Here is a 15,930-nt window from a genome sequence, read left to right as displayed (position 1 = left end):
TTTCATAGTAATGATCAAATTAAATTGGCAGAAAAAAAAAAAGAAGCGCCAATGGCAATTTTATCTATGGCATTCTATTGTCAATCAATTTAAATATTCGGCACGATTTCGTAAATGAAAACGTAATCGGATAAGATGCGATTGCGATTGCAAAATTCAGGAGGTCGACATCCTGGCATCAACTCGAAAAGATATTGAATATCCGCACTATGTGTCTGACTGAGTTCTATAAATATCTTTGCGCTATTTACGCGCTATTCGTGATCCGTAATTAATGTTATATATATATATATATATATATATATATATATAACGTCGCTGTCGCACTACTTTTACATGCCTGACGCCAAAGCTTGACGTCTATTTTAGAGTGTCCGTGCACTTGTCGCGATTACAATTGCGTGGAGAGCGAATCAGCGAAATTCTCGAGGAAGAGGAAAACGGTGGACCCTCGAGAAAATCGAGCGCAAAATTTTATCGTCGTTTCTCCTGGTGAGGGTATACGCGTTCCTTTCACACGTCATTCCTTGCCCCCGCTTCTGTCTCCGTATATTCGCGCCTTCTGGAACACGCGCACATCGGAATGTACATTCGACAAAGTAACAGGAATCGATCGGTACGCCCGGTATGGCTGGTAAAGCGACAAGTCCAGCTCGCCTACCGTCTTGCGATTTAACGATAACGGGACCGGTCAACGTTGCGTCGTCAAGACGTTTTTCTTTAATTAGAGGATGTTTGCGACATGAAAAATTCGAAAGTAGTCAACTCAAATCGTTGTTAAAGTAATAAATTTTTAAAATTATAAAAATCAAGTTTGATCAAAATTTGACGTAGGTTTTAATGTAAATCAAATTTTTGCGCATGATTTTATCTCAAATTAAATTTAATTTTCTTCTTCTCTCTTCAAGATTCTTTTTCTGGACTTCGAAGAAAGAGAGTGCGCTAAGTATTTAATTAATCGAGATACTGATTGACGTATCTCGTGTCGCTTCGCGTGCAATGGCGTTTCTTTCCTTCTTTCCCTCTTTCTGTATGATTGGCAATTTGGCTGTTCATCTAAACGTGACGATTCGCTTTCTCGCCTGGGAATTCGTGACCGCGAACGGCGATGTATAAATAGAATACGTTCTTTCCGCGTGGTCTTTCGCCTCCTTCGTTCACCGCTTATTTCCCCCGACCTTCCTTACTTGCGACACGCATCTGGTAATTAAGTAGAAACGTACACGAGCCACAGAAAAAAAGATATCGCATAAGCTAATAGAGCCGGTTTGAAAGTCTAACGACTCGACTTCCCGAAGCTGTTAAATTAAATATCGATAAATATCGAGGATTCTTTTATGCGCAATCAGAAAAATGAATGTGAAAATTTCTTCGTTGTTGTTATTACTATTTATACACAATCAATTTTTGGAACTGTTAACAAAACTGTTTTCTGTTTTTTTTATTACCTTGACCTACACTTTGTTTTGATAAAGTCACGACTATATTCTTACATTCGTGAGTGCTTATACAAATTATACAATTATTTCGATAACATCTCCGGTTTGATATAAATTCAACGCTCTTATTGATTTCTATCGCCCGCGGGTGATATAATACTTGAGGAAAGAGAAACATATGGTCGCTCTTTCGTGTCGCGTAATCAAATGTAATTGCCTATGCCGACTCTCTTCAGCTGCTGATAACTGATACTAATAGGCACACGTTCTTGCTTTCGATCGCGAGTTTCGCGTGTGGCGAATTGTTTCCTCTATTGCATAATAATTGCACCGAGGTTAACGTCACATCGGGAAAAAGATCTAGGCTCGTCCGATATTTGCAGTTTAAATATTCGATAGATTCCCGTTACGTTGACATACTTCTCCGTAGGAATTTTGTTTCGTCGAAAAAAGAATTGCCTCCCACCAAGAAACATTAGCATTATTCATTCACCTTCTACGTCATATTCGCTTGCTTTCGACCAACAACCAATTTCGCGCAAATAATAATCTGAATTATATATTCTCTTTTTAATTTTATTTATCTACAAATGTCACATGTGTTTTTTAAAATGCTAAACCATTTCGCATTATTTTCGGTAACTTCACAATACTAATTGTGAAACGATATCTCTTTGACGCAAACTGGATTTTATCGATATATCAGGTGGGAATGTATATATATATATATATATATATATATATATATATATGACTTACCCGTGTGTCCAAAATTTCCATTATCTTCTCCTTTGCTGATCGTACGTCATCTAGTCGTCCTGCGACCTTTATGTGCGGATCTGTGAAAAAAAAAAAAAAGAGCGAAAAATTGAATTACAGTAGCGATGGTGTGTGAGAATATAAAGGAATATGAAAGGCGGTGGCAGGTCGCGCCTTTATTACACCGAGCGACCAATTATAATTGACCTCGTTAATTATACGTTACGTAACTAAACTCCGTGCACGGCAAAATAAACGATTAATCAGAAATATTTCTTCTTTAACTAGCAAATACCTCTCAAGAAAAACATAGACGGATTCTTTTTAAAAAATATTTTTATATATTTTTCACATATATTTATTTTTTACTCACGTATATTTTTTCGAATTAACTAATATATAATTGAAGCTTTAGACAAATTGGGTTATATTATATTAAAATTGCTGACTTCAAAATATCGAAAATTCCGTTGATAATTCGTTTTCAGCAATATTACTTCACCGAATTTGACCGACATCGAGTACATATCCATGATATTTATCGATGTCTGTGTATTGTTAAAAATGTTTGATTTATTACGATTTAAAAATGAAGTATCCAGAACGCAATACTTTTCGTATGAAATTGTTCTCTTTAAAGGCGAATGATCTTAGCACGCTTCAGATATATGTAATAAAGATATCCCAGCAAAGTAACACTTGTACTGATTCAATGAATATACAAGAGACACATTGTAGACGACACACAAAAGTCGAATATATGTTGGAATATATGTTAGCGAATATTTGTTTATCGTTGAATATGATATATATTGTCGGATTGATATCGTGCATGAATAAAAGCGAAACAGAAGCGTCGTTCGTCGGTGATTCTAATGTGATCCCGAAGGAAATTGCGACGCTCAATATCTGCCCCGAAGGTAGAAACACGCCATTGGTTGAGAACTAACGGCTATAGAAAATCCGATGTCAATAGCTATCGAAATCGATTTTAGTATTCGCGAAGCACACGCTCGCTTCTTCCTGAACGCGAGGCCTTCGGCTGTTAACGTGTTCCAAAGTCGAGTGCGATTGAGGCTGCATAATGATCGCACGTGCGCGTTCCGTTCACTATTCAATTCTCGTCATGCATAAACGAGACTCGATAATTCATCTACTTAAGATGGATTATTATAAAATTGAGGAAATTGAGGAAATCAATCATTAAATATAAATAATAAGCGCGAAATAAGAAACGATCAATCACTGAGCACCTTTTAAAAATTTATGAGTGTAATGTATGAGTTTTAACAGAAGAAATTCCTTCGATGTTCCTTCCGTGAAAATTTCATTGGTGTGTTAATTATATATTTCTTTTTACTATCAAACATTAAAATCTTCGCGCGGATAATAAGATATTAAGTCTAAATTAATCTCAAGTGGATTTACTTCAACAGAAACTGGATCGAGTATATTCGGTTATTAAGTCGTCTTTATTGTTTCAGTGACATTTTCTATGAGGTTGAGAATTATTTTGAAAACTTGGCTACTATCAAATTTTATGGAGAATTGAAAAAATCCTTAGCATGAAAAAAGAGAAAAAATACGTTTTTAGACGTTCGCAATTAAACAACATTATCATATCGTTTCATTAATGTCCTTGCGTCGTAAAGTTCGTGCTTATCTCTCTCATCTAATTACGTAAGAGATAACGTGGAAAATAACCGATACTTAATGATGCGTTTTTGAAAATTGGAAAACCCGATCAAATTCTCGTCAACCGTGAGCGTTAGATAACTGTTAGAGAATGCTGCATTAGTGCGATTATCTATCACTCCTCGCGGCACAATCCGCGTTTATTTTTAGACTCAACGCGATGGTAGCGCGCGGATTCTCCGATGCAAGACTTTGAGGCCTGACCTGACCTCTTTAGCCGTGCCAAGCATAGAAAGTAGACGAATCCTGTTTATTCAGAGCGATAAGAAGCGCCGACTGCCGTTGCGGTAACAAGAGAAGGACAGGTATCGAAGGCACAGCTGATTATCTGAATGATATAAGGTGTACCTTAACAGAATGTACATACATATTCACTATGCTTCACGATAAATTCACATAGGGAAATGCATACGAAGGAAAATGATGAAATATAGGAGGATGAACTGCGATAACAACGAAGCATATAAGGAAAAGCTAAAATAGGCATTATTTAAAAATATATTTTCATGTTTGAATACAGTAAAATTCAATAATAATTGTACTTTCAAATATTTTTTAGTAATAATAATTTTTATTAAGAAAAATCTTTTATAAAGAATAACTTTAAAATAACTTTAAATAATTTTAAAATTTATCATATTATACTGTTGCTTTTTGTATACCCTTCCATTTGACTACCCTTTAAAAAAACGGTCTACATTCTATAAATCTATTACAAATTTAAGTAGAACAGAAATTTTCTCGCAATCTTATGATAATCTTATAAATTTTCTCGGTCTCGATCAGTAATGAAACAAGATAGATAATTTGATGAAACAGCAACACTGTGAAGTCACGCGATATCTGGTTTTTGAATTTTCTTGTTTATTTCGCAAACACGCATCGTTCAATATCTGTTGACTAAGTATAAATGTGATGTGATGAGCAAACAGAAAAGTGATAATTTATTGAGAAATTATAAATCCAATTTCGAAATAAACAAAAACTTTACATTTTTTTTTATCCTTTTCATTTCTCATTTTTGACTATCAGATATAAAGTTTCCTTTAACAGAGGAAAAATTTTTAGTATAATTTAATTGAATTAAATTTCGTTTAAATTTAGTTTGTAATTAAATTCATTCAAGTTTTGCAATGTTTTTTTTTTTTTTTCATAAAATGTATGTTTTTCAATTTCAGCGATTATACGCTCATGGATTATACTACTATCTTATGTAGAGGAAATGCGATTATCACCCTAAATATTAATATCCAGGCGCAAATTATAATGGTTAAATGACTGTTATTATTTCTTCCGTTATAGTTACAGTCATTCTCAAGAGAAAAAAAACTACATGTATACATCTCTTATCGCTCAAACAACAATGTGCTTACGTGACTGGCAGCACATCGACATCTTCACGCGGCGAAAAATTAGAACGGCTGCATGATACTGATTGACGCTTAATTCGATCATGGACAATTATCCGGCTGGTTAGGCTAGAGTAGATCCCGCTGATCTCGCTGCGCAAAATTCACAACGACGGCTTGAAGAGCAGGTCAAATCGCAAGGTGATATCCTATCGCGACATGGGGGAAGATAACTCGATAATATCTATTAACCCTGAAGAGCGTATGTATGTGAGTCTATTTTTCTATCCGTTCGTTGCCTCGAATGCAAATTCTATTTCACCTATGAGAGAGTATTGTTATTCATGATTGTTTTTTTTTTAAAACCGCGAGATTGCGCATTAATATATATAAATTTGTAAAAAGAAAGTATAAAATATATATTATAATAACGTGTAAAAATATTTAGTACATTATAAAAACATGTAAAAATATTTAAATCTTTTAATTAAAGGTTATTCGATCAAACTTGTGGATCAAATTTAATAAATTATTTTTATTCAATAAACTTCAACTTCAATAAATTGATTTGATTCAAGTTTTTTTTTTTTTAGTATTTTGTTATTTTCGATATTAAAATCGTATTAATTAGATTATAATTAAAGTTAATTATTATAACATAGCTTAATAAAGAAATGCAATAATTAAAGAAGAACTTTACGATATATTTTTCTACATGTAATATATGATTCATAAAAATTGCTATCACTCATTGCCTAATTTATTCAAAAAATATAAATATATATCTAATAATGTAATTAAATAAAGCGACTGTGTTGAAAAAAAGATTAAGTAAAATTAAGTTGGATGTGAACATATTGAATAATTTTGTAACACTGTGTGTAGTTTTAAAAAGGCATTAGTAGGCATAAATATGATCTGATATATATATATATATATATATATATATATATATATATATATATCTGATATGAAACTCATTAAATAGATCCAAGTAATATTCCACAAATAAATTTCCATATAATTTAGCGGAGTGATGTTCCCGCGATTACATTCAAAAAATTGTTATTAATAACTATAATGACTTATGAATAGTTCGCAATAATCCATATCATGCATATCTGTAGAACATGTTTTTGTGGACATATATTTCTGTTTTTGTGTATATGTTCGTATCGAGATAACTCGTACATTCTAATGATAATCCGGAGTCATAACAAGAAAACAAAAGATACGTATAATTCATTTATATCAGATATTTTAAGCTAATATCCATGATCGGATTCGTAAAATGTAGGAAAAGAAAGAGACAAAGAGAAAGAGTGCAAAGAAGCAGATGCAACAGCTGTTTAGGTCACGAGGGTGGGATGAATCACCGAAAAATTTCCACAAGGTTCGGTGTCATATGAGGTTACGTTGCTTCAAGCGAATGAGCGTGCGAGCAACAGATCGATTTATGCATTTTATCTGTCGACAAATGATGAAATAATCTCGCAATCGCGTAAAAATGTGTAGATGAGTAATCAATCGTATATATGTCCGAAATTCTCGAATTTGTATTGTATTTCTTCGACCTTTTTGAAATTCTTATTTCTGAGCGTCCGAGTCGTAATTATTTTTAGCAATTTATTAAAAAGTCGACGTGTCAAATGAATATTTCATGACCGAAGTGAAACATGATGAAACATAAATCACTGTCCCTTTTAATTCTTTCCTTATTATACCTCATGCCTATTCAAATTCCATAAGGAAAAGAAGATTGGAATTTTTATAAAAATTTCGAAACGTTGAATTAAAAATCGAAAATTATTTCGAAAATTATTTCGAGATTTCCCGCAAATTTTGAAATTTATTTCAGCGTCAATTAAATCGATTTCAACAATTTCCTGCAAATGCATGCACATTTTTTTTTTTTTTTCGCACGATTATACAGCGCCAGCGATGAAACTTTAAATAGCGATCGTAAAGCAACATGCGCAAGACGTCAGCTGACGAAGAGGCACGACCGACCACTCGGTTGACGCAATCTGCGAATAACGCATATTCGCACGACTACGCATGATTCTGAATGCGGGGAATTGAAAATTAAAGAACGCGCGGAGGATCGTGCAAGATGATTTTTACGTCTTCTACAAGTATAATCTTTCAGGGATGTCTAATACGATGCCAAATCTGAATTTCGCGTCTCTCCCGAGTTATCGATAGCTTCCGCTTTGCGCATCGCTTCGCGCGATCCTCAAGATTGTCACGAGAAAAACGCAGTTATCTCTGAATTCGTGTAATATACATTTTTAGGATTTCGAATCTGAAATCGAATCTGAATATCGAATCTCGGCAAACGTTTCTCCTTCTTAGAAGCATATTAGAAGCTTCTCTTTTGCGCGATGTTTAATAATTTTTAGAAATAATTGAATTATATTTTCAGCTAAAAAGTACAATGCGCTTGAAATGTTTACTACGGGATTAAATGAAAAACAAGATATTATTGTCTAATCATATTTTATGCGTGCGTTTGCACTCGCGTTAACACTGGATTTTGTTGATGTCAGGCTGTCGATGACAATGCTGTCGAGTCAAATACTAAAATGAATGAGGTTATTTTAGAAGGAAACGTTGCACTCGAATATTTGTTTATCAGAAAATATGGATAAATTCGCTAACATTAATAAAACTAAAAACATTCTCTTGTTATCTGATACCTATTATAATCATTACCAATAATCAAAATAATATATCTTTCTTACACAAAAAAAAAGATATTTTAATATAGGTTAATGTTTTTATTATAAATCTTTTTTTTCCAAGTTCCAAATAATAGATCGCTTTTATTGATTACATCAATTGCTTACCTTTCTTCGACTTTGCTCCGATCTTCAGTCTCGATGGCCACGTAACGATAGTATTTGTTCTCTCCATAACCTGAAATGATATAAGAAAACTATCGTTATATATTACGAAATAATTCCTTTTATATGGAAATCTTCTTTGCGATATTAAATGTTAATAAAGTTAACGCACATGCTATCCCAAAAAATTTTCGATATATTTTTTTTGTCTTACGAAACTTCCATAGAAACTTTGGAATGTAAATCATTTGTTAATTTATGGATGATGATGACATTGCATATTTTTAATATTTTCGTAAATTATAATTTCTTATATTTTCTATTATGTATTTGTCTGATAATGAAACTGTTAATGAATCATTGTTTAAAACTTTTTATCATTTATTCAGATTATCTCTTTTGCCGCATAACCTTCACGAATATTTAATCTTTTCGACACGTACTTTTACTTATCAAAGTTACACATTGATTGCGCTATTCGTTTCCAGAAACAATATCTTTATTAACAATATCTTATTTTGAAATTCTTATCAATTTTCTAGCTGTCGTGTTTATAACTTTTGAGTATTTAATTTTTTCTATACACGTGTATAATCCCCCCCCCCATTTTTGACGGATTAAATTTTTGACGATTTAAACGGATCTTTTTTTAACCAATAAATAATAATACATATGTTTCTATTATAATATGTAGAAATTATCTGATATATTTTTTAATTAATGAGAAATCAACTTATGATGAAAATTTAAAGTTCATGGAATTTGTATAAAGGTAAAACAGAATTTTTTGATATAATTAAATTGTGTAATATAATGAAATATTTCTCTCTTCTTAATGTAAAAGGATATATATTTCAGCTAAAATTTTATATATATAAAATTTAATATACAATAATATTCAATATTAAGTTTTTAAAAATAAATTTGCATTAGATAATGATTTTACGATTCAATTTTTATTGAAAAGAAATTTGCTTTAAAATTGTTGAAAATTTTATATTATTTAAAAGATTTTCTTCAAATCGCGTACAATTTCTATCTTTAGTTCCAATCATCTCTTTCTAAAATTATTATATTGTATATGTAATTTTTAACTTTAGACAAAAGATAGTTATTTTTAGACACGAACTTGTGTACTTCTGCTTGTGTGCTTCTGGCTACGAAGAGAACTCGACTATCTTAAACTATGAATTACATTAAACCACAAAACTCAGACTCATCTTAGCATCTAATCTTCAACTTTCTAATCTTCAACAAAAAAAAGCTATTAAACTGAAATAATTATAATTTAGTATTATTCGTCAGAATTTAATATTGTTAATGTAATGTATTTGTTAAGTTTCATAAGTATTCGAATCAATTTAGCATTAAATGCGATAGCTTTGATTTCCAACATGTGCAATCATGTCAGCATTTTTCATCATACGCAATCCTCACATGAGAAGAATGAAACTCAAAACTGAACGTGCAAAATGTTACATGAGCTGTAAAAAAATCTTCATTTTAAATTGCAACATTTATCATTTATTACCACGGTCATTTTCGTTGGATGCGAGTCCTTGAAGTGTCTCAATCGTCGACGTCCAGCTGCGAAAGAATCTTCAATCTTCGCAGTGAGGAAAAGGAAAATAACGAAAGATAAAGAACGGACAGGAAAAAGTTAAAGAGCGAATTCCCAAAAGAAAAGAGATGCGAAGAGTGCGTTTCACAGTGTTATCACTTATTAAAAGCTCTATGCAACACGATGAGGGAGGGAGTCTCAAGAGTGGAAGGCAAATCAGGATCACTTTCACGATAATGATAACAGGTCACTCGGCTGGATACGTAGGCACTGAAGCGCTAATCACGCTACGAGTGAATCGAGACGTGAGGTTTACTTTCACTGCAGCTATCGCCGTCGATCGCGGTAAAACATCCCGGAAAGATTACGCGACGGCTAATTAGCTGATCGAGGTTCCTCGCGACGTAAGTAATTGTCTTCGCGAGTTTGTCGACCTCGCGATCGATCTCGGTGACTGATCCACGGATCTTCAGCAAGGTAAGGGTCCAAATTGCCTTCGAACTGTGTCAAAGGTCACCGATCGATTAATCGTGATTTCCAGAGCTCCAATTATAATTTTCAGGCAGCTTTCTATATCACTCTACTTCACTTCGCTTTGCACGTGGATCACTTTGAAACTACGATATTATTCATTTCTTGATCCAAATCTTTCTTCCCCGGACTTGCTCGACGATACAGCGATACAGGTGAGGTCGAGGACGTAAAATTCGGTGCCAGAAAATGCTTTTTCACGATGGAATTCTTGTCGTCGTCGAATCACAGGATCACCACGAGATCACTGGCACGAAAGAAAACTGACTAACTGACTAACGCAAGATAATATAACGGGTCGGTCTGGTCGCCTCCCACTACGTCTTCCAACTCCCGCCACCAGTAGTGACTTCACTTCACTGCGCACCATGTTGGCCTCTCGTCATCACGACCCTGCCTCCGCAAATCCCCTTTCTTCGCTTCCTCACCTGGGAGCCTCATAAGCCTACGGCTGCCTTACAAAGACGAATTAAGTCCAAGACGATTAAAGAACGTGCAGTTCCGGTGTGTCGTATCGAATCTTTCCATTGTGTCAAGCTTCTATTTTTTTCAAAGTTTTCAAAGTTGGGGGGGCTCTGAAATCTGGACTTAGATCCTAGATTCCAGAAATTTCATTGGATATTTCAATATATGTTTCAAATGATTCATAATTTTCATAAAGCTTACCAAATTTTTATGATCTACACAATTTTTATGGAAACTCTATTCTTTTCGAAATTGAAATAAATATCGCAACTATTTTGCATATACAAATCTATGTAAACATATAGATATGCTTATATAAGCATGCTGTGCATCTATAGTATATTAGACACTCAACTTCAGGTCAACTTTATTTTCTTTTCGATATCCTTAAAATATGGGGAATTTTATCAAATATTTTCTTAGTGATATATGAAACCTAGATCTTTGTATAATAAGAATACGTTTTAAGTACTCTGTATTTTCTATTTGTTTTATAGTATGAAATTTAATTATTATTAAACTTATCGAAATTAAAAATATTAAGTATATAAAATAAAAATTGGCTCATTTTTTTAAAAAAATAATGATGGACTAAATATAGACATTTATAATATCTATATTTAATCGGTCTTTATTTTTTTACAGATGGAACATATCATCTTTTCCTGAAGTCTTCTTCAATCAAAGTACAAGTTATCCGTTGATAATATTTTAATACAAACAGACACTGTATCAGCACGAACATCTGCGATTATCAGCTGGTATATTAGCTTGTTGTAACAAAAAATCGCTTATGATTACAACAGCCTAGTATAAATACATTTTCATAATAATCATAAAAGAATACAAAATACTCTGACTCACTATGATTTGTTTGTGAAGTATTCTCACCACCACGTACCACAGATAAATGCAAACTAGAAATTGTATCTAATCTAAAATCTCATCTATTCTAAACTCAAATCATAGAGAAGATAGACTCTGCTCGATACCACTAGAAAATCCAATATTTTTGGGTGAGATCATCGTGAGGTCATCTTTTATGTTGTTTCAGGCCTAAGAATATTTCTATAAAGAATGCTTCTATAATAAAAAATATATAACGAGATTGGACACAAAAGAAATGGTATGTGACAATTTTGATATATTAAGTAACTAATAATTGCAAAATTTTTAATGTATTAATGTTATAATAAGTATATATAAATATATATTATCATAACTATCCTCTGACATGAATGTATCGACATGAAAAAGCAGTTTTTACAACAACAATATCTATAATAACTAAGTACAAATGCAGTGATAATAGTTGCAGGGTGAAACAACAAGTTATAGATATCTTGACATGCATATAAATATCTTGACATTCAATATTAAATGTTTGACATTCTATAATTGTGTAAACGATCGTAAATTTTCGAAAATCTTCCCATAAATCATAGAAAATTAAAAGATAAGATACACTTTCGCAATTTGGAAACTGACGTTTACGTGGAAAATGACGACTTTCAAATATACAGGAATGTCTTTTTTTTTTCTCATAATATTCTGTTATAATAATTGTTTTAGGAAAAGTAAAATAATAATGTAACTAAATTTTATCTTTTTTCTTTATTTCCTATTTTTATTTATTTTGTCATAATAGTAAATTGATTTCTATTCATTATCAAATCTTCAAAGCAAAAATGTATTTTATTTTAAGTATATTATGCTTTAATGAATTCAATTTTTTGCAGTAAGAAATTCGTGTCATAAACTACAGACTTGTAATAAATAAACTGATTTAAAAATATATCCTTCTTTCCCTTTGGTAATCAAAATATAATACAGAGAAAACACATTAATCACATACACAAAGAACTTTCACGTTGATTTTCAAGAAGTTCAAGTAGAAAGATTTATACATAAACATATATTGGTATAATGCTTAAAGATTCCAATATATTTCAAGATATATCCGTGATAAATTAGCCCAGGATTTTTTAGTTATTTGTATTTTTTATGTTTCTGCTTTCACTTTTCTCTTTTCCAAAACTAAATTTCAATATAATAAAGAAATTATAATTACTTTTGCGTGTCACACTCTCCGAATTAAATATCTAAAAAAAATTAAATATGCTAAAATTATAAAAATCTTAAATTAAATTAAATATTAAAGATTAAATATTTTAGATATTAAACATCAAATTAAGTTTAAATTAAAATTCGATAAAAATATAGTTTTATTTACAAGAAGAATATATTTATATAATATAATCTTATTAATGTAATATTTAAGTAAATATAATTATGAAAATTTTATAAAATTATAAAATCTCAATATTTTAATATTCTTTATATGATTCTTTACATTTATAATTTTTCGAAATTATACTACTTTGAATTGCATTCTTCGCAATAAAATTGGCGAAAACCTAACCGTGCATCGAATGACAAACGAAATTATCATGAAGCATGCGGGTCTTTATCTTCACATGCACGAATTACTGATTAAAAGAACCAGATAAATATGCGTGATGGTCGGCTCGGTATGAAAATACTTTTAATCGCATGTATCGATTGCGTAACGACTTGACAAAGAAAAAATGCGAACATGCAAAATATCATGACATACTCTTTTATTTAACTGCATTAATCATTCTGTATTTGACGATGGTTTTAATTTAATATAATTTTGTAGATTTTAAGAAAATCCTGATAAATCAAGATAAAACTATTTTTTTTCAATTTTCCAATTGATTGTAACTTTTCTAGTTTTAATAATTAATGAAAACTAATAGTAATACTAATAATAATAAACTAATAGTAAAATAATAATGCTTGAAAAATATTTAATATATAATATACATTCGTAGCAAACAATTTGAAGAGAGATTACTGATATTACTTAATCGATAACGATTTTAGATATATATATCGATAACGATATATATATATATATATATATATATATATATCTTATATCAGATTTGAAAATAATTATATTAGATTACTAAAAATAATTATGTAGAACGCTCAAACATAATGATAATATTGCAAAAATATTTTATATTCTAGCAATCAATTTAAATATTCTATATAATTATTTTAATATTTTAATTTTACAACAAAATTATTTTAAAATTTGTATCTGATCAAATTTTTAAATACTTCAGCAAAATTGTTCTTTCCGTAATAAATATTATCTCATTTTATAAGGAGGCGCTTTATTGCACAAATAAATTAATATATGTCTATTTTTATCTAATCTCTACTATTTTTTTAGAATGATCGAATCAATGAAAGTATGTGTGGTCGAGCCTCTTATATACGCAAGTTTTTGGATTGTGATATACGATAAGTCAGTGTTTTGCGCAGTAATAACATTGATGTGTGCACGCGCGCGCGCGCGCGCGCGCGCGTGTGTGTGTGTGTGTGTGCGCGCGCGCGCGCGTGTGTGTGTATACATAGAGATTAGATAAAAATAGACATATATGTTTATTTGTGTAATAAAGCGCCTCCTTATAAAATGAGATAATATTTATTATGAAAATAACAATTTTGCTGAAATATTTAAAAATTTGATTAGATACAAATTTGAAAATAATTTTGTTGTAAAATTAAAATATTAAAATAATTATATAGAATATTTAAATTGGTTGCTAGAATATCAAATATTTTTGCAATGTTATCATTATGTTTGAGCGTTCTACATAATTATTTTTAGTAATCTAACATAATTATTTTCAAATCTGTATCTGGTCAGATTTTTAGATACTTTAGCAAAATTGTTTTTTCTGTATTATATTTAAATATACATAAACATAAATAAGAACTAAAAAATTTTTAATTTTCTTAATATACATATTCATAGGCAGCTCCCTCTTTTTTATTACTATAGTTTAAAAGGAATCTAAATAATTAACTAAATAGTAATTGAAATCTCTTGAGTTAAAATTAATTTCTTGCTTGAAATACTTAGTATTTTAAGTAGTTTTTATAGTCACTGTGTGTATTGCCTGTTATCATTATTTGTTATCATTGCTTCTAATTACTTTGCCCGCGTATATTGCATCTGATTATCCATGCAATTTCAATGAATTGCATTTTTAATTCGACGAATTGACTGCGGATGTATTTTGCGGTCTGTTCGAGAGAAGATCATACATTATGCAATATATTCGTTCATATATACGAATGCATATGCTAGATTAAACTTCGTAAAAATACATAAAACATGTGAAATTTTCGCTCGAATTATTATAACTTGAAAAAATAAGCTATATGAAATTGGTAAACCAATCGTGAGAGATAACATCAATATATATGAATGAATTTTGTCAAAAATATGCAAAAAAACCTATTTTACGAGAATTATATATTCATCTATAATTATACAAATGTCTAAGAAAAGAGTTTATATTCATTATTTTAATAAATGAATATGTTTATCATTTTATTTTGATATCTTCCTTAGTCTAAATTGTTATATATATAATGAAGTTTTATATATATATATATATATATATATATATATATAAAGTAATTTGTTTAATTCTTCATATCCAAATTTCTTTTAAATTTAGATAAATTTAAATAACGAAAAACAAATAAATCATGAGTATAGAATATGGAATCTTTCACTTGTCTTAGATGATTGCTTTTCAAGCTATAAAATTTTATATTTTATAATTTATATTTTATTTTATTTTTCGATATCGCATTTTGTTCTAAAAAATATTATATTTTTGAACATTAAAATACGATAATAATACTTGCTGGTCATTGAGCATATATTTGATTATTATGGAATTATGTTAATCAAAAGATAAGTGACTCTATCGAATAATCAAGTATATAATTTTCATCAACGTGCATGCAAATCGCAAAAAAAATCTCTTGAGCATAGGAAAACAATCTCTCTGCCGAGTTTAACAGATATTATTGACGCAAAAGGTAGCGTTTAAGTATCCTTAAGAATAGTGAAAAATCGGCATAGTTTCGAGGCGAGTAAAGAATATTGAAACGATATTAATATGATTGAATTAAAAAAGAGAGGGAAAATCAATCCTGAATTTTTGAAAAATTCTTATGCAAGAAAAAGTCCTGTTCTACAATAAATAAATGTACTAATAAAATTATAATAATACAAAACAATTATAATAACATAATTTTAGATGTTTGCTAATAATTGTTACAACACACACACACACACACACACACACACACACACACATTTTATATATATATATTACACACACACACATATACTGTTGCACAAGTTTGTATTAACTGTCGATATC

At 30.4% G+C, this 15,930-nt stretch overlaps 1 protein-coding gene across 6 annotated transcripts in view; it reads right to left on the bottom strand.

Annotated features, from left to right (window-relative positions):
* The window catches only part of BicC (protein bicaudal C), a 59,251-nt gene that overhangs the window by 11,551 nt on the left and 31,770 nt on the right, over window positions 1-15,930 (bottom strand). For 3 of the 6 annotated variants that reach the window (XM_089085375.1, XM_089085374.1, XM_089085376.1), the window contains exons 4-5: window positions 8,092-8,161; window positions 2,199-2,278 (exon numbers count right to left, since the gene is read on the bottom strand). In XM_089085375.1, the coding sequence (XP_088941501.1) occupies window positions 2,199-2,278; window positions 8,092-8,161 (150 nt within the window). Of the gene's footprint in view, window positions 1-2,198; window positions 2,279-5,266; window positions 5,426-8,091; window positions 8,162-9,619; window positions 10,599-15,930 lie in introns of those variants that run through there. The other 3 variants (XM_089085378.1, XM_089085379.1, XM_089085377.1) reach the window with 3 other exon arrangements.

Source organism: Pogonomyrmex barbatus, unplaced genomic scaffold (genome assembly GCF_055798465.1).
Source record: "Pogonomyrmex barbatus isolate J1 unplaced genomic scaffold, ASM5579846v1 scaffold1, whole genome shotgun sequence".
In the NCBI taxonomy this organism is placed as follows: Eukaryota; Metazoa; Arthropoda; class Insecta; order Hymenoptera; family Formicidae; genus Pogonomyrmex; species Pogonomyrmex barbatus.
Note: the sequence above shows the minus strand (reverse complement) of the source record. Positions and strands in the feature narration are given on the sequence as shown.